Below are 19038 nucleotides of genomic sequence, written 5' to 3'. Positions count from 1 at the left end.
ATTTAAAAGTTCGATCTGCCTTCTTCAGATTCGTGTCCAGTGCTGTGCAGCGGAAATGGAGAATATGAGAAAGGTCACTGTGTGTGTCGAAATGGGTGGAAAGGACCGGAGTGTGATGTTCCCGAAGAGCAGTGTATTGATCCGACCTGCTTTGGCCATGGTACTTGTATCATGGGCGTCTGCATCTGCGTCCCTGGATACAAAGGAGAGATTTGTGAGGAAGGTTTGTGAAGTTTCCCCCTCTATAGTTAGGGGGTTCGATTTTTGTCTTTAACCTCCAAACCCGTTCTAAGGTATTAAAGAACTCATGTAGATGTGAGAAGCTTACTGTGAAACAGTACTGTTGGGCTCAAAAGCACATTTACTGTGTCCTAAAAAGTAATGTTAGATAGAAAATTATCAAAGGTAAAGGCATTCGGGTCTCAGTGACAGTCAGTGGAAGCTGTTTGCATTGTTTCAGAAATCCACATTTTTATTCTAAAAGCTTAAAAGTATTTAGCATTGTCTAATAGGACTATCTAATAATTGTAGCATGGGCAGTCCTCTGAAATACTCAGTTTCTCTTGCGAACCAGGAGGCCTCTAGTACTTTGATTTCTGTTCCCTCCCTCCACTGAATCTCAGCAGCAAGAGCAGAACTGGGTGGAAGGTTTTGCCTTTCGGCAAGCCATGCATTCTCAATCCCCCAAAAGTTTCCTGGAAAACACCCCAGCAAGAAAGGGTCCCTTTCCTGGTGAAAGTTGTGAGACTATCTTGATTTGTTTATCTCCACTTCTCTCAGGCTCCAGATCCTTTTTCATAAGGGTGGCTGGCGTCCCCAGTCCTCCCGGCTGCCAGTAGTCTCAGTCCCTCAGCACACACTGTCAGAAAGCCCGTGCAGAACTTCTTATTTGGCCAAAAGCTAAGGGAGAGGCAGTCAGAAGATCATTTAAACAAAATATGATGTGGTGGTTCTCCAAAGTAATCAGAAGATTGTAATCAGCTTTGCCCTTTCTTCATTCTGTTACATCTTAGATTTTTCTGTGAAGAACATACTGACAATATAAAGCCAAAAGAGCAGCAAACAGTTTCAGTTTACCAGAGCATATTGTGTAATTCTGTTATCATATGTCATTTTTAGTGGAAGCCTGTGTTCAGGGTACTAAACTGGCATCCTTTAAGGCTTGGCTAATAAAAAGTGGGAAATTCTGAGAACAAGTAATGGTACTTTTGCTGGCTGCAGTGCCGATATGTCTCTGCCCTCATCTGTAGAAAGAAGCCGTTGTTGTTTGCCTGTTAGCATTTCTGAGATAGCTCATCAGCTTTGACTTTTGTCCCCTGTGCATAGCCTCGGAAAGCAGAACTCTTCTTCATGCTTGCCCCAATTTGATGATTTTTCACTAGTCCCCTTAGCCTGAAGCTAGTGACAGCGTACTTTGTGCTTCCTGCTGTATAGATTTTAGGTAATTCTTTTCAGTAGCACACAGAGGAGGCTCTTTATGCGGCTTGAATTCTCTAGTCAGAAAAATGTCCAGGATATATTTGATGGATTTGACATACCTGGTATGGTTTTTAAAGGGAGGATCAAGAGAATGCTTCTGACATACTCAGTTATTGTTAGTTTCAGAAATGGACAAAAACAAGAAAACCCAAATGGGAAAAAGCAAGTAATACATAGATTTACTCACTGAGGCCGTTATGCCGAACAAGTAGGTGGTGAGAGGCCGGCTGCTGTTTTCAGTTGCTTTGTTTCTTGCCATAACGTGATCCTACAAAATGGTTGAAAAAAATAATTGAGATAAATATACTCAGACAGCTATTGAAACTAAGAGTGTGAATATATTGGATTTTTAAAGTGGGAGATGTATTTAAATTTTTTTAAAAAGGTGGAATTATGTAGAAAGAGAGAGAATGAAAAAAACGTGTGCAACCAAGTACAGTGGGGTTTTATTGTAACAGTGTGTGCATGATGTGACTGTTCAGTTTACTGCATGTCATGGTTTAACCCCAGGCGGCAGCTCAGGACCGTGCAGCCACTCGCTCGCTCCCCGCCGGTGGGGTGGGGGAGAGAATTGGAAAAGTAAAAGTGAGGTAACTCATGGGTTGAGATAAAGACAGTTTAACAGGTAAAGCAAAAGCCGCGCACACAAGCAAAGCAAACCAAGGAATTCATTCCCTCCTTCCCACGGGCAGGCGGGTGCTCAGCCATCCCCAGGAGATCAGGGCTCCATCACACGTAACGGTGGCTTGGGAAGACAAACGCCGTCACTCCCAACATCCCCCCCCTTCCTCCTCCTTCCCCCAGCTCTATATGCTGAACGTGACGCCGTACGGTGTGGGACATCCCTGGGGTCAGTTGGGGTCACTGTCCCAGCCGTGTCCCCTCCCAGCTCCTTGTGCCCCCCCAGCCCCTCGCTGGTGGGGTGGGGTGAGGGGCAGAAAGGCCTTGGCTCTGTGCAAGCCCCGCTCAGCAGGAACGGACACATCCCCGTGTTGTCAACACTGGTTCCAGCACAAACCCAGAACAGAGCACCATACCAGCTACTGTGAAGAAAATTAGCGCTACCTCAGCCAAAACCAATGCACTGGATTGTACAACATAACTTGTGTAGTAGTGGAAGTAATTCTGTCAAGAATTCAGATTACATTATTGTATATATATATATGAGTTTAGCATTATAGCAGTATTGTTAACATGGCAGGCATACTAACAGATGTACTATCCAGGGAACACCAGTAGCTACACGTATTCATTGCTATGGGAGTCCTTTGAATTTGTCCTGTCAGATTATCATTACTAAAGTGAGTGATACTTTTTAAACTGTTTATGGAGTCACTCAATTAATTTTAAAAGATCAGCAGAATAAAGAGCTGTCTCAGGATAAGAGAAAATTGCCAAGTATTTTTGTGCTATGCTTAGCAAGATACGCATTGCCCAGAAACACAGATTCCCCTCTTTCAAAATTACATTGTGCTGTGCACAAGCCTGGAAGGCCAAAAAAGATACAGCATAAATCTTGAAATAAGATCTTGAATTTGTGGCATAGCAGCTCAAAAGATAAAGCATCGCTTCTTTATTCTTAGGTCAAAAGGTCCTATAAACTGGAGGCCGTTAATCTCAATGCCTGAAGTATTTAGTCTCCCCTTACTGAAGCAGAGAGCATCTGTTCATTCGTGTAGCACAGAATGCTGTTTGTTAGGTTTACAATTGAATTATTAAAACAGTACTTTCGCTGATACTTGAAAAATACATGCAAGAACTTTCAAGATGCTTCTGTAACATTAGTGTGACGCACGATCTAACACAAGTAGGCTTTCGGCTAATTGTTTCCCGTGCTCGGACCCCACAAATCCTCTTCAGCTCTGCAGCGTTCCTGCAGCCTCCGGAGAAGGCAAGCTGTGTTCTGCTTAAAATCTGTCTTGTTAAAGAAATGCTGGAGCTTTATGAAACAGTATGCTGATTATACAGGACTAACCAGCTGATTTAAATTCGTCTACAGAGCTCCTGAATTTTTCACTAGGAATAGTTTAATCCAAATTGAGAACAAATTTAGCTCTTTGTCTGTTTGCAAATTGTTCATCAGTACGTTATGACTTTTACAAATCTGTTCATTATCTGCAATTGGCCAGCACATACTTTTTACGAGTGTATGAGGTTTTTTTACAGCAAGGATTCAGTCAGAGATTCATTGCTCAGGGTTAGTGGATGGCCATTTTTTTTTTTTTTTATCAAATTTTCAGCTGTAGAGATAGCTTTCCACAGGAAGATGAAAGAATAAATCTTTTCCCAGAGGTAAATAAAACACAGAGCACAAATACCCGAATGCAGATGCAATGCACAGTTGCAGAAGTAATTATTAATTGCTCCAAGTTCGTTCCCAGCCCTGCTTACTGAAGCACAAACTTTGTTCACTTGGGCCAATAGATCTGTCTTGCGAATCTGCGTTTTAAAAATCAGGTGATATCCTTGACAGGCAGAATCATATGATCTCTAACAGTCTACATGTTTGGGTTTTTTTCTTGGTTTTGGTTTATACTTCTGCACAGATGTTAGCATAGATCATTTATTCCTTTTGTTTGTTAACATTGTTTCAGTTTGGTTATTTGCACAAAAATCGCCAAATTAATCTGAATCCCCGGTGTTGTATTTGACTAGGAAACCACTGTAAATGTGCAAGTTTTATGCTGTAAGTTGTGTATTCCCTGCATTCCAGAGGACTGCTTGGATCCGATGTGCTCCGGCCATGGTGTGTGCGTTCAAGGGGAGTGCCACTGCTCCACGGGCTGGGGCGGTGTGAACTGCGAGACGGCGCTCCCCGTGTGCCAGGAGCAGTGCTCGGGGCACGGGACTTTCCTCCTGGACACGGGACTCTGCAGCTGTGAACCTCAGTGGACAGGTTCAGACTGTTCAACAGGTATGCTGGAGTTCTTACTTTTTCATTATTGCTTCCTGTTTGGGTCGTGAAAGAAAGTAGTTACTATTGCTGTGTTAGTATGAATTTAAAAAACAAGATAGGGATGAACCGCGGGTCCTGTGGCACGGCACTTAATGGGCTTGTCAGCAGCTGGCTTTCGGTTGACAAGCATAGAAGGGCTTTTTCTCTGTGACAAGGATGTTGTCTGCCTGATGGCGTGACAGTGAAAACAGTAGTTCTGCAAGAGTGCAAGCACTCACCTCGAGTGCTGTGGGCAGTGTTGGGCACCACAGGACATTACGGGTATAAAGCTACTAGAGGGGTCCAGAGGAGGCCACGGACTTGACGAAGGGTTTAGAGGGGAAGCTGTACAACGAGTGGCTAAAGTCCCTTGGTTTGTTCAGCCTGGAGAAGAGGAGGCTGAGGGCAGCCCTCATCAGGGTCTGCAGCTCCCTCCCGAGGGGAGGAGGAGGGGCAGGCGCTGATCTCTGCTCTCTGGTGACCAAAGACAGGACCCGAGGGAATGGCAGGGAGATGTGCCAGGGGAGGGTTAGGCTGGATATTAGGAAAAGGTTCTTCCCCCAGAGGGTGGTGGAGCCCTGGCACAGGCTCCCCAGGGAGGCATCACGGCACCAGCCTGACCCTATTCCAGAAGCACTTGGACAAGCCCCTCAGAGACATGGTGTGAGTTTGGGGCTGTCCTGTGCAGGGACAGGTGTGGGACTCTGATTCTTGAGGGTGCCTTCCAGCTCGGGACATTCTGTGTTTCTGTGCCTCCTGGCATGGACTGGAGTTAAGCGTGACTCTCGCCTGAGATGTTGAGCACTTACTTATCAGGCACATGCAATGAGGGAAACCACAACTCTGAGAGAGATTGGGAGGATATATTAAAAAAAAAAACCTGTCTAAATGCAGTGACTGATGAGTAAGAAGGCTCTGTCACAAAATCTTCAAACAAAAATGACCATCCATTTTCTCATGCCAGGATAAAAACTCTTTTCTTTGTTAGAGGGCCATCAAGGTTTGATCCCACTGAATTTCATTAAGAGTTTAAATGGATTTCCTATGTGCTTTGTACATTTACGTTTCATTTTCCTGAAATGAATGCACTCTGGACATTTTACTCTGTAATGGAGCATGTCATTACCAATGTATGTACTACTATTTTTCCCTCTATAAAGCTCACAAAACCAGAATCTCAGATGATAAGTAGCACATCCCAGTACAGAATAGATGCAAGTGACAGATTTGCTGAATACTGTGGAATACAACCAGTGGTCCGAGTCACTAATTTTTCTTAGAATTCATGATTTAAAAGAACACTTGGAACCGTATAAATTTTCATTCGGATCTTTAAAGTGTATGGTTATGATCTTTAAGTTGGGACTTATGAAATGTCCCCCTCCATGATAACTTCTTAAGCAACAAAATATTGATCTGCTAATAATTCTCAGTGTTTGTTACAAAGGCCCTGCATTCATTTTACACTCCAAAATTAATGCATGTAATTTTGGTCTGACACTGTCAGATATGGTACCTGCTTTGATAAGAATTGACTTTTTATTGCCTTTCAGCAAAAGCTTGGTTTCTTGCATTTTAATTTTGTATTTTATTATGGGTTAAAAATATTCCCTGAAGGTTAGTTATATAGTAGTACTTCCATTAATGAAGCAAATAATTAGGAAAGGGGCTAGCTACGTACTAATCTTTTACTCATAAAATATGCAGACTAATTCTGTTCTAATACAACGTTATTGTAGCTCAAAAAGAGATGTTGATCTCCAATAGGTCGGTTGCGTCAGCTGCATGGGGCAATTAGATATTAAGTAAGGGAACAAAGAGCTAATAAATAACTGCGGTGAAGAAGCTTTTATCTTGTGTCCTAGGATCATAGTTTTTATGGTTTTCTCACCTCCAAAGCTGTTTTGATTAATTTTTAGAAGGGGGGTAACTTTTTTCCTTACTTCCATCAACCAGTAGGGAAAATACCTCTCTTCATCCCTACTGTCTTCAAAGTTGTCAAAGGATGCTTTTACAACCACCAACAGTCATCTATCTTTAGATACTTCAGTTTTTCCTTTCAAATATATCTTTCTTCATAGCTTCAGGATTGTTGTGGCAATACAATGAGTGTTACACTGAAGTATAGATGTTCATTTGCACTTGAGACTTCCTTCCTAGGATCAGTGATTCCTGTGCATGCTGGAAGTAAAGCTTGATTTCGGTGAGGAAGGAAAATACCAGATGAGTAACTCAACAAGGTCAGAATAAACAAGCTGTCATATGTGAAAGGAAGGAATCATGAGGTTCTGTACAATGAAGAGGATGAAAAGGGTAAACCATAGACTGCTCGTTTGGAATCAGGCAGCAAGGAAAGCTTTGCAACTGGTAGACGAGCAGTCTCTCAGCCTGTCTCAAACCTTTGCACTTTCCCGCCATCTCTGTACCACATCATTTTCAGTACCACAAAAATTTGCCTTTCTGTATACCTTCAAGAATATAGTCTTCTATCCTAATGATTTCTGCACTCCCCAGCAAATTCCAAATACTTTCAAAATACAAGGATACATTATTTCGAGTCCATAAGTTTTTCCTAAATAGAAACTAATATATTTTGCTGTACCTTAAAAAGGAGAAATAGCAAAAATGCCAGAATGTGTTTCAGGACATTATCCTAGTTCCCAGTGGCCCACCTGAAGAGGGATGAGCCACCTTTGTGATACCTGCCCATCGTCAAACAATAAGAAATTCCATTTTACAAGCAGCAGACTGGGGAAAGACAGAAACCAGTGTGGACATGGAGGAACAGAGATGAAGGGTGACTGTGACCCGTGCATATCCTGAAGGATTGCCAATGTTTGGAGCCCCAGCCTGAGATCTAGAATCATACATGGATTTTTGAGGTTGGAAAAGACCATGGTGTTCATGCTGTTTGATTTTCTGTAAGACGTGTACCAAAAAATATCATCCTTCAGTTTCTGCTTGACACTCATAATTTCTGTTTAGTTTTTAGAAATTCAACATTCTCACAAAGACTGAAAATGAAGGATAGTCTACCATGTCCTTAGGTAAATTGCTTCAATTATGCCTGACCCTCTGCTAAAAAGTGTACCTTTTACTCCCAGTTTGAATAGGTAAAAAGTCTTACAATTGTGTTTCTTTCTGTGAGGTGAAAGACTGACAAGTTCTTTGTCAAATTCATTATATTTTTTGTCCTTAATGTTTATAAAAAGAGCCAACATTTTAAATCCATTTGCTTCTCAAAATAACATACACACACCTCTCTCTTTGCACCCCACCTTCCTCCCCCTATCTCTATCTCCACCTCCACAAGAAGAATAATGCTAGAAAAAACAACTATGTATTTCTTGGGTTTTGGTTAGGCCTTTTGGGAAGTATGACTGACCACATAAAGTATGTTTTTTTTCTTTTCCTATTTCTTCATTAAAAAATTACATCAAGAGAGCAACGAAATTCCAAGTTTAAATATTCAAAGGTCAAAGAAAGACAGGAGATACCTACACATTAACTAAGTCATCTTTCCTGTGTTTCTTATGAAACAGGTTCCATTTTTCACGCTTAAGGAAATGCCGTTTTACTAAGGATGTATGGCCTGATCATTCAAGCAGTTACTTGTTCTTGTATATACTTGCTCCTCTGCACAGTTGCTGTACTAAAGACAATGACTTTTTCTAATCTACCAGACTGTTCAGATCAGGTTCTACATGAAACTGCATGTTGAGAGTGTTTGGATACAACAAACACTGGACTGTGACATGATTGAATAAATTGGTTGGTAAGAAGCAGCTAGTTTAAAAAAGGTGAAATGTAATGTGTATATTGTTATATATAAATATTTGAGGGAGCACTTGCACAAAGCACAGAGTAATAGAGTGAATTGGATTTCTTTCTAGTCTTCCCTTATGTTACACTAGCTTCTAGCCAAAAGAGTGGTAATTCTGAAGTGCTTCAAGTTCTTATTGTTATCATCAGAGGCCTGAGGCCAGGATCCTTCTCCAGTGTAGCATAGACCTGCTCACTTTCCTTGCACTACTTTGATTCCCAAAGTATTTCCAGAGAAACAGAGCCCAACACAGTTACAGTTCCACACTGTCCAAGCCAGTTTTGGCTTGTCAACTTAACACAGATGTCCAGCATAGTCTCTGCTCTGACCTGTGGCCTGACAAAACCCTATCTCACTGCACCACCTCCAGATACTCCTTTGAGGTCCAAAGCTCTTGATGGCCATTTGCCATCCCTTGAGGTCCAGAAAATCCTCCCACAGAACTCTAGAACAGCTGTCAGGCTATGTTTTCATCATGTTTGAATTAGAAGTTGTTCCGACATTTATTATTGCTAATCCTACGCTAATTGTAGGACACAAACTATGTTGGCTTTTAATTCAGCTCTGTTAAGATCCACCCTTTCAATATTCTTAGATGGGTATCTGTTACAGACATACTTGGCCTCTTTCTACCCTACAATATTGAACTTCCATGAAAAGGCACTTTCTTTTGTTAGCTCAGATTTCAGTTTGCCGGTCCCAAAGATAACATGGATTTCATTCAGTCTTTGCCTTGCTACTTGTGCGCCTGTTTGTAAACACTCTTCCTATCAGCTAACATTCAAACAGAAAGGTAATATGCTTCTGATTCTTTTGCCTTCTTTAGGCAGCATCAAGTGAATTTCACTCTGAAAATATTGACAGATCTTTAGCCACACTAATCAAAACAACATTGATAGGTATCCTCTCTGTAGCTGTATGTGACATCGGGAGAAAATAATGTATCGCTTTCTATCTGTACCTAGGATTTGATTTATTAGATGGACAAGGTCAAAGTGCTTTAATTGCTCTATATGATTGTACACTGACGTTGTATTTACCATGAGGGAGATGGATTGGCCTGTTTTGCCAGTTTGCCAACTGGCTTGAACACTGAAGGTCAAAAATAAGCTATGGCTGTCACTGCTTCAGAATTATACCAATGTTAGAAATTTGTAGAGAAGCAGCACAAGTTATTCCAGCTGAGTTCTTCCAAATGCTGGAAGAACATTGGACATCGCTGTTATAATTCCAGTTGCAAGGATCAGCGCTGCGATCATTATTCAAGTAACGTAATCAAATCTTTCATTCCTGCTGGCCTGAGCGGACATTGCTTGCTGCCTTTACCTGTGATGTAACCTACACTGAAGTACACACAGAGATCCGGTGTCATCTTCTACAGCAGCTTTATTTCTTTAGGTTCTTTTAGACAGCTGTCCCTTGAACGGTCATCCATCCCACTTTCTGCAGTCTTCACTTTGGACTATACAAGGAATAAGGAGAGTTGTGTCCACTTTCACCTAAAAGTAAGAGAGGCACAGCTGTTTGGGCCAAGCCAAGCTGACCTCAGGCAGAGGTCTACAGATATCTCTAAGGAGAGCTGTCTTTCCACCATTTTGATCCCAAAGTGTTTGGAAGACAAAAAGAAACAGCAACAGCATTGTTACAGTTCTATATTGTCCAAGACATTGACCCCAACAGTCGCACCTACCATACAGCAAATAGGTCATCTTCAAACGTTGTAATGGCTTTAGCTTATGCTGTCAAAAAAAAAAAAAAAAGTTATTTTATCTCTCTAATCATTAGTTTGTGGAAAACAAATGCTTCTCTGATGTAAAGCACTGAAAATTAAAAGCCCATTATAATACTCACTATATAAATGTGAGTATTCTGTGTTTGAATTAATTACTTACTATCTTGTTTATCACTCTGCTCGTTTAGTTGGAGTTTTTTCCTAGTTCGGTCATCCTTTGGCGAGTCACACAAATGCCCAAAGACAGTTGGCCGTTACCAGTTTAGCCATCTGACAGTGGAGATGCCCAAGAGAGGTACACAGGGATTGGGTTCTGTTTCTTGTTTGGTCTCCCTCCCTCCTCCAAAAGATGTGAATAGAGAATAGGAATGTCATACTTTGTTCCAAGTGAGACTGGCTATAAAGTATTTTTTGTGAAAACTACCTGTGCTGGAAAAGGTCATCCTTGGAATATTTCTGAGTCTCAGCATCTTTACACCATACTGAATCCAGTTACAGTTGTATGTGAAAATCCATTATTATTCAGACCTTCAACATATGGCTCACTTGACCTCTGCAATATGGGGTCTTTTACTACATACATGAAAAAATAATACAGTAGAATGGAAGACTGATAGTACACTATTTGAATGTCACCAGGACTTTGGTATAGTCAACTTTCTACTTACTGCCTGTGGACCTTTGTTGCTTTATTTATAGGCTGTCATCCAAAATCCCTTGATGTTAATGAGTCATCTCCCTTTGAGGCACATAAGCAGTGCTTTTCAGAAAGCCAAAATCAAACTTGTGAGTACTGACTACTCGTGTCAGGTAGAAAGGAAGCTCTGGCTAATTGAAGGTGCAGCATTAACAAAACTCGTCTTCTGTTATCAGATTGACACCTTTAACATGGAGCCTTGAGATTAAGGAGTGAAATATCAAGAGAAAATGAATGACAGAGTTGTTCAGTGGGGCAGAGCCTTAGCTAGTGTAAATTAGTGTAACTGCAGTGATGCCACCAGTGCAGTCCCTGTGTGTTGCAGGTGAGAATCCAGCCCCGAGTCACTAATTAATTGCAGCACTATGCCTAAAATATTATAGACTGAAAAATAATGAAATCTGTGACAGAGCTGGTGCCTTTGACATCCTGTCCTGTATTCGTTTCTCTAGACTCCATTCAGCCAAAGTAGGCCAGTTTCCGTCCTCCTTACTCCAGGACATTTGTCATAATTCTACTGAATCCATTTATACCACTGAAGCAACCTAATTATGATTGGGAAGAGAATACTGGCAGTTCTTAGTCACAAAAAACATTAATCCTAAAATGATTATATGGAGATGGTATATATTTAGCATATCTATTTTTGGTTAAGCTCTCTCTTGCAAGATTGGTGGTAATTTCACAAAGGGTAAAAATGGATCAGCAGCCTCTTCCTTCAGTATCTTGCGAAGCATAAAACCTCTTTAAAACTGAAGTGCTTTGAAAAATGCAAAATGTTGTAATTGTTGTAAATTGATATGTGCAGAGTAGAGTAATTTAAAAATCATTAGAAGTATGCATTTTTTAAAGTAAAGTGCTTCAAAAAGAAATGAAGGCATAATACAGTATATTAATGTAGTTCAAGACATCTCAAATTGGTTTCAAAATTAAACATCAAAAACTGAAACTTGAAAAAATAATCAGGTAAAACCATTTCATCGCAATCAGAAAACTCTTCAGGTTTAGGAAATTGCAAATTATGGGTGTCAGTCATTCTGATTTGCCAAGGACAAGGATATTCACTACAAACAACGAGCAGTAGTGAAAATAGGCTTGAAATTTCCTCAATGCATGATGTAATCTGTCATGCATTTTCTATAGACTGCTCTGTTCCATTTTGGTGCTTTTACTCTGCTCCCTGTTTTAGAGAAATCTCAAGAACTTTTTAATTACATTACAACCATCCTTCATTGTTTTGTTCTGAAGAAATGATGGACTGACTTAATTTCATCTAACTGTCCTCTTTCTTTAATTTGTGAGGAGCTTTGACTATTACTGCTCTGCTAATTAGGAGGATGATTGAGGTTTCCCCTGCTGTACATTGTCTGACATTGTAGAAAGACTTCTTACCACTGTATATTTCATTGAAAAGAAGAAAAACCCGATGTGTGACTAGTTTGATTTGTATCTCCTGTAGAGTTGCAAGAGTTTGCAAAAAGATATCTGGTGAGCAAGATTTCTATTAAAAACTTAGTAGTTAAAGATCGGAACACTTAATATGTGTTGCTGGAGAATTTAAAACATGAGAAATTTAAGGCAGTGAAGAAGTACTCCAATAAAAATTAATTCTCCTGCATGTTGAAATCAGTCCAGAGGGAACCAGAAATACCTGATGTAGTCATGTATTGATTTAAGAAATAGGATAAGTCAAGGGTATGAGATATACAATGAGGAAACTTGGGATGTTTTTCAACTGATTGCTGCTTATTTTGCAGATATGCCAAAAATAATGGCTCTTTCCTTCCCTTTTTCTTCCTGAAAATTAAGATTCTTAATCTATTGCTGTCTGCGCCTCATTCGGCAATTATTGGAAATATCCCTCATTCATACGTAAACATAATTTGCTTGAGTCAGCTTTTGTAAATCCTGGTCCAATCCACAAAAAGATATTGCTTATTCCACTGGGTGGAATCCACAGACCCAATTTTGGATGCTTCTATCCCAATAGTTCTTCCCTTTTCCAGGAGCAAGATACCCAAATTGCTCTGGTGACAGCAATATGGTCCTCTTTATCCTACCTTCTAGGCAGCTAACAGAGACTCTCCTCTGTATGCATGGCGTGGCGTCTCTATGGGGAGTCCGTTGTGTCTGGGAACTCTCCACCTCCATGTGCATTTTGCTAGGGCAGCTCCAGTAGATGTGGTTGGACAGTAATGCTCATTAGGACCCTTAGGCAACACCTGTGTAAAGTCACCCAGATTGTGAAACTTGAGAGCCTAACAAAAGCTGTTATGACCTCAGGTGGGTGATTGTCTTGTAGCAAAACCTGGCAAATAAGTGGGATTTTAGGAGCAATTCAGGTGCCAGAGTGGTTCAAGCACCTCCAAATTAGGTAGGCTAAGGAAGGGTTTAAGGATCTAAATTTTGGGTTTAGGCATTTGAAATTGTAGTTAAGTGCCTGCCTGCCTTTTTACATGTCCACCTTATTGCCTACAGGGTAGTCAATCTACTAGACAGTGATTAAGAACCATAGTAAAACAACTGACAGGCTGTATTATGGAAAGGACTTTTGTGAATACTCCATGTCCAAGAAAATATCAAGATGGAAATGCTGAATACCAAAGCCTTGTACTCCACAAGAACCCTTTATAAAAGAGGTCTCTGAAGTAGAAAAGTTGTGGGAACGTTCTGCCGGTGTTGTGGATGCTGCAATGGAGGGGAAAACAGCTTAGGTGGACAATAGAACAGTAATGACATACAAAATCTCCAACTTTTAATTTGCTAAGCCAAGTGCAGTGGTGAAACTCTGACAAGTTATCCATACCACCAGCATTTAAGGAAGGGTTCGTGTGTTAGGAGCGAGCTTCCCTTCCTCACAGCTGGAAAAGCACAAATGGGAATTGCTGGAGCAAGAGTACAACAAAGCACTAGAACAACTAGAGGGTTTGTCCTTCAGTGGATTTCAGCACGTCTGTTATGCAAAATGTATTGCATCAGTCCCTGAAAAGCAGATATTTGTCATTTTTTTATGGTCATGGTAAGAGTTCTACAAAAATAACTATCATTTCAATATGCTTATGCAGCAGAGTCTGTGAAGTTTAACTTACCTCTGAAAATAGGAAATTGCCATTGATTAAAGTAAAAATTGTGGGAACTTTCTTTTCTCCTGCATACTGCATTTTTAAGCTTTTTGATTGTATAGTTCGTTTCAAGGGTGATATATTTAGACATCTGAGGAATTCCTGGTCTCTGCCCTTTTTAAGGACTTTTGCTAAAATTTTTAGCCTCACGTAATACATTTTAAAGAAATTAAATTTATAGTAATTACACAAGACCATTTCAGTGGTGATGGAGCAAAACCTCCTTGTGTATTGTAGCTGCAGTGTACATCTGGGTGTGTCACTCTTCAGTTTAGTCTTCGCTATTTTGTAAACAGATTATTAAAATACTATCTATCACCTTGTGATCCAAAATCATTCGCTGATGGACTGCACAAAGCCGATTGTTCACACGGCACATTTGTATTTCCAGCTCCTGCTCTGGTCACCCATGCACTCATTACAAAAATGCCTTGAAGAAGGATGGCCAGCGTGGCGTTGCCTCTGTCAGCTCTGCGGAAGGAGTAGCAGGGTATCTTTGAGCAGTATGTGACTGGGCAGCATGTCCTGGGGGTAACAGAACTGCCTCAGCAAAGCAGCATTTGCATGGACGAGGAGGGGCCGGGGAGAAGTGATGAGTTGGTGGAAAATTGTAAGCAGCGTAGAAGAACGAGAGTGAGCAAAATAATCAAGGACATTTTTTCCCTTCCTAAAATCTAGAAAGCACTATTGCAGTTGTACCACGGACACTGAGGGGTGTGATAGCAGCGCTCACTTAAAAGCCAGGGTTGTGTGCCCACGGTGCTGCTTCTCCCTGGCGCAAGAAAAATGCAAGTCACGAGCTGCATCTTTGCTTTAGCAGCAACAAGACAGAAGAGCAGCTGCCAGATGCACGTTGCTATTTCTGTTCGTGCTGCTGACGCAGAGGAAGTTATGGTTTATTTACTGGGAGCTGCTTCATCTCTCTCTGTACTCATCTTCACAAACGCAGCAATGAACATACAACTGTGTGCTTCTTGTCCATGTAAGCAGTGTTCGTAGTCAGTCACCGAGCGCTTCTGCTAATGGAGGCTGCGCTCCTTGGTTTTGTGAAAGAGCTTGTTACGGCTGGCTGTTGAGTTTGTCCAAGAAACTGCTTATTTGTGCTAAAAAGAGAGAAATCAAGGCCAGCCTCTTCAGCTGATATTGCTTTTGATTGTGGAACTGAGATGTTACTTAGAAGCTGGTAATGATCTTTAATTTCTCATATTAGTCATTACTGTGATATGAATTGTTTGTTGGGAACACAGAGTTCCTAAGGCTTATTTCAGTTGATTCACTGTTTCTGTCTGTGTAGTCCAGCTTTTCCCTGAAAAAAAAAAATCTGAAAAAATGGAAGTACACCCTTTTAAAAGCATCGCATTTTGATGTGATTCTGCAAGTCACTTATCCTCTTTTCTTCTGAGTGTCAATTCTATGTCCGATTTGGGCAGCGATGGCATCTGTGCCATTTTGGGACTGCCGTTGCACTTACACGGGTGTAGCTGAATAGATGTTCCTGTAATATGTTGAGAAGCAGCACCAGTACCACCTTTTCAGCATTTTGAGCCCTTCAAAGATATGATAAGTAAAATATATCTTCATTACTGTAGTCAGCAGGTACATCTAACATTATAGAGCACATTATCTGGTTGAGGTAAGCGCTTACTGGATCAATTTTTGTGAGTAGACCCCTATTCAAAAGTCACCCTGTAGCCACTGAATTAAAGATGGTGCCTACTCTTTGCATATAGTGCTTAAATAAATCATTACTTCTTTGCTAAATATTACTAATCAAGTTTACTAATTAAATAATTGTGGAAAACTGCTCTGAGCAGAGCCCCAGTCAGTGTTAATAATAGTACTTCTGTTCATCATGAAAGATTTAGTGCTTATAGAAAGACGTATCCCGATCCACTCAGCCAATCTGGTGAACCTTTGCTGAAAATAGGTGTCTCAAAATCGTTATTTTCTTTTGATGCGGTATCAGTTCAGCCTGTACCTGGGAGACCGCTTTATTAAATGTACCTACTGAGCCATCTCTTTGTCTGTTTCCTTTTTCCTTACAAAGCCATTTGGTTGCTCTCCATATTTCTCACCGTTGTCATAGGCCTCATGCCTTTCCTGATTCTCATGGTCTGTCACTTACTCAACAGGTTTCCCATTTTTCCTACACAACTGGCTTTTCAGCCCAAGGACTGCATTTTCCCCTCTCTGAGTGAACACAAGGGCATAGCTTTCATAGCTTTCATAGCTTTCATCTCACTCATTACTGCTCACAATAGATGGTCCTGGACTGCTTTCTTACTAGTCTCCTGATCAAATAAAATATTGAACAAGGTAGACATTGCACGGTATTTCTTTTTGTGGTTCTCAGTGTATTGTGAAGGATTTCAGAGCTTGTTAGTCAGAGTATGAATCTCCAGTGACGACTGTAATCTCACTGCTTTACAACGTGTACAACTTGAAATCAAACACTGGAGACAAATTATAAAACAGGACCAAATTTGACAAGGGAATTCCACGTTTACTCGGGAAGCATGGTATTTAAAAAATGTCCTGGTCAGAATACTGTGCGGTTCTCCTCACCTTTGTGTCAGTCTCATCTTCCTTGCAATTAGGTCACACTTCTGCTCATTTCTTTTAAACGTTTTGCACAAAGGCCTTGTCCGACCTGCCAACCTGTATCATCTCTGAGAGACAGGTTCTGCAGCTGGTCTCTTGTGTGGCAAACACAGCATAATTGTATTCTGCTTTACATCAGTACTATGGCTGGGTAAACAGAGATATACCCAATGGCAAATGAGTAATCCTTTTCAGTGGTATCAATTTTCAGAGCTTTGGCTGCCTGAAATGAAATATCTGTTAGTATGTTTACCATTACCAGTCCAGATTCATCAGGCTGTATTGATTAAATTTTTGCACTGTAAAAATACCATTTTGAACCACAGCGAAATCGATAAAGGGTGAGGTTTTTTATATATACAAATTGGATTTGGATCAGGAAGAAAATATTCTTCATCAGCTGAAAAATAAAGCTGAAAAAAAAAAGTGTGATAAAAGATCTAAGAAGGGGAAAAAGTTTCTCTGTCGTTTCCCCCGCCTCTGCTGTATTTGCCCTTCGGACCTTTCTGTCTGTCCGCTGATTACTTCTCTACACAAACACATTTTCAAGCAAATTAAGGCTCCCAGTTTGGAAAAAGATACTTTCAAATAGGTGCAGCATTATCAGAAGCTACGTTACAGTTTTGTAAAAAACGCAGTTACATTCATATATTTGGAGGTACCCAATAGTGTTAACGGCAGCCTTCCTACTAGAAGTCAGAAGAGCTATTTATGGAGTACTTAATGCATCAGAAACAAGTTCAATGAGATGATGGGAGGATTATTTCCAGAAAGCAATTAAAACCATCACAAGATTGACAGTGAAACATTCTGAGTAACAAACAGTGAGGATATGGCATTTTAGTTCCAGTGGTTTTATTTTATGTGTTGTGGCCTGTGGTAAGAAGATAAGAAAGGTCGTTAGGTATTTGTAAGGCAGCACATCAGAAAGGTTTTCCACATAAAGCGTACAGTAGAAAGGTTTAAAATGAAACAATATTTGGAGAAAGGAGGATTTTTGGAGAAGTTTTGCCATTGGTAGAAGTAGTTGATCATTGTGCAGTAATTGCCTGAATTATTCCAAATAATAGTCAGGGCTGTGTGAAGTGTGTCTGAAGACACCGACTATTTACTAGTACTTTCTGCAACTCTCGTCCCTCTGAGGAAGACCTGGCCTCCTGAAGTATCTCATCGCCTCCCGGTAGAACACCTCCTGGGGTAATGCAGTTCATAACATGAAGAGCACCAGGATCGAACCTTTAAGCAGTTAGAGTGATTTCAGCTGTGCTGTTTTTCAGTTGCCAGTGAGACCACCCAAAAGCTTATTAACTGGGATCCCTAATTTATTTCATAGCAAAACCAATAGATCTTCAGAGGAGAAAATAGGAAACGGGATATCAGTCATGTAACCATGAGGGAAAGGGGGTACTTAATACGAGAAGATGCAAGAATGGATTTAAGGTGTTTAAGGAGTGTCCACGTGTTAGTATAATGCACGGTAAACTGTAAACAGTTGTAACATCTTATGAACCTCTCTAACATCGTTCAGGGCCAGAAATGAGGGCAAATACGGTTTGGAGCAGGACCTGTTTTTTTCCTCGGGAATTTTTGCAAAATCATTCCTTTTCTGCCTAACATAGCTTTATATGCTTGCCACAGTCTCTTGCTTCATGACAGTGTCAGAAACGATAAATATCAATAGCTGAATAAATTTAAACATTCTAGTCTGATAACAGACTGTAATAGAAAACTGTTTCAGACATGAATGTGAGATGGGTGAGATGAACCGCACTCTTTGTCTCTTTTGTTGGGATGGGCCTCCAAGGCCTGCTTTGTGCAAGAGCAGAATCTTTGGAAATGACTGTGGAACTTATTTTGGAGGTATATGTGAGAACAATTTCAATGCAATAGTTTTGCGGTGTTCATGAAACTAACGTGAAAGCATCGCTTTGAATTTATTCCCACAAATATAACAAACTGCTCAAACTCACAAATTGTTGCGATATTGTGAAATGACCTTTAATATATTTCATTGTCAGATGTAAGCGTGCGAGGCATGGAGAGAAGGACAAGAAGTATTACAGCAAGAGAAATTTAGCTTGAGAGAATATTTGCCTGTGAAGATAGCGTGGTGGTGGTATGGATTGCCTAGTCCTGTTGTAGGTTGTCCGTTGCTGGGAGCCTTTAAGGGCTGCCAAGTATGATTTCATTCGGAACAAGGAAGAACAGATGATCACGTGAAGTCCTTTACACCTCTGTTTTCTATAAATCTGCACTAAAATAGGTGCACTGGGCTATGCACATGGATACGTGTCAGAACTGTGTGTTATTTTAGTATTCCGACAGTAGAGCAGTAGAGGCTTTTTTTTTCTTTTTTTGCCAAACAGTTGCCAGTCAGTCCGTGATGATCTACCGTACTGATTTATTTTTGATTGTACCAAATTCCACGTAAAGTTCTTTGGCATTTTCCCATCAAGTATTGCTTGGTAGTGCGAAGGATAGGGAGAAGGTGTAATAGTAATTGCAGAACACACCTTTGCTGCCTCTTCCACACAGGAACCTGATTTCTGTTTGCCAGAGGAAACATGTTCACAAAACCTGGCAGCTGACAGCTAAAGGCTTCAAAATTAATGTTTTGTGGACACCGTTAAGTCCCCTTGGTTTCGAGCT

At 40.6% G+C, this 19038-nt stretch overlaps 1 protein-coding gene across 1 annotated transcript in view; it reads left to right on the top strand.

Moving 5' to 3' along the window:
* Positions 1-19038, top strand: part of TENM1 (teneurin transmembrane protein 1) — a 256274-nt gene that overhangs the window by 127694 nt on the left and 109542 nt on the right. Inside the window, exons 9-10 of the mRNA XM_064463313.1 lie at positions 29-223; positions 4193-4393. Coding sequence (XP_064319383.1) covers positions 29-223; positions 4193-4393 — 396 coding nt within the window. The remainder of the gene's footprint in view (positions 1-28; positions 224-4192; positions 4394-19038) is intronic.

Source organism: Phalacrocorax carbo, chromosome 11, assembly GCF_963921805.1.
Source record: "Phalacrocorax carbo chromosome 11, bPhaCar2.1, whole genome shotgun sequence".
NCBI lineage: Eukaryota > Metazoa > Chordata > Aves > Suliformes > Phalacrocoracidae > Phalacrocorax > Phalacrocorax carbo.
This window is presented reverse-complemented; position numbering and strand designations above follow the sequence as displayed.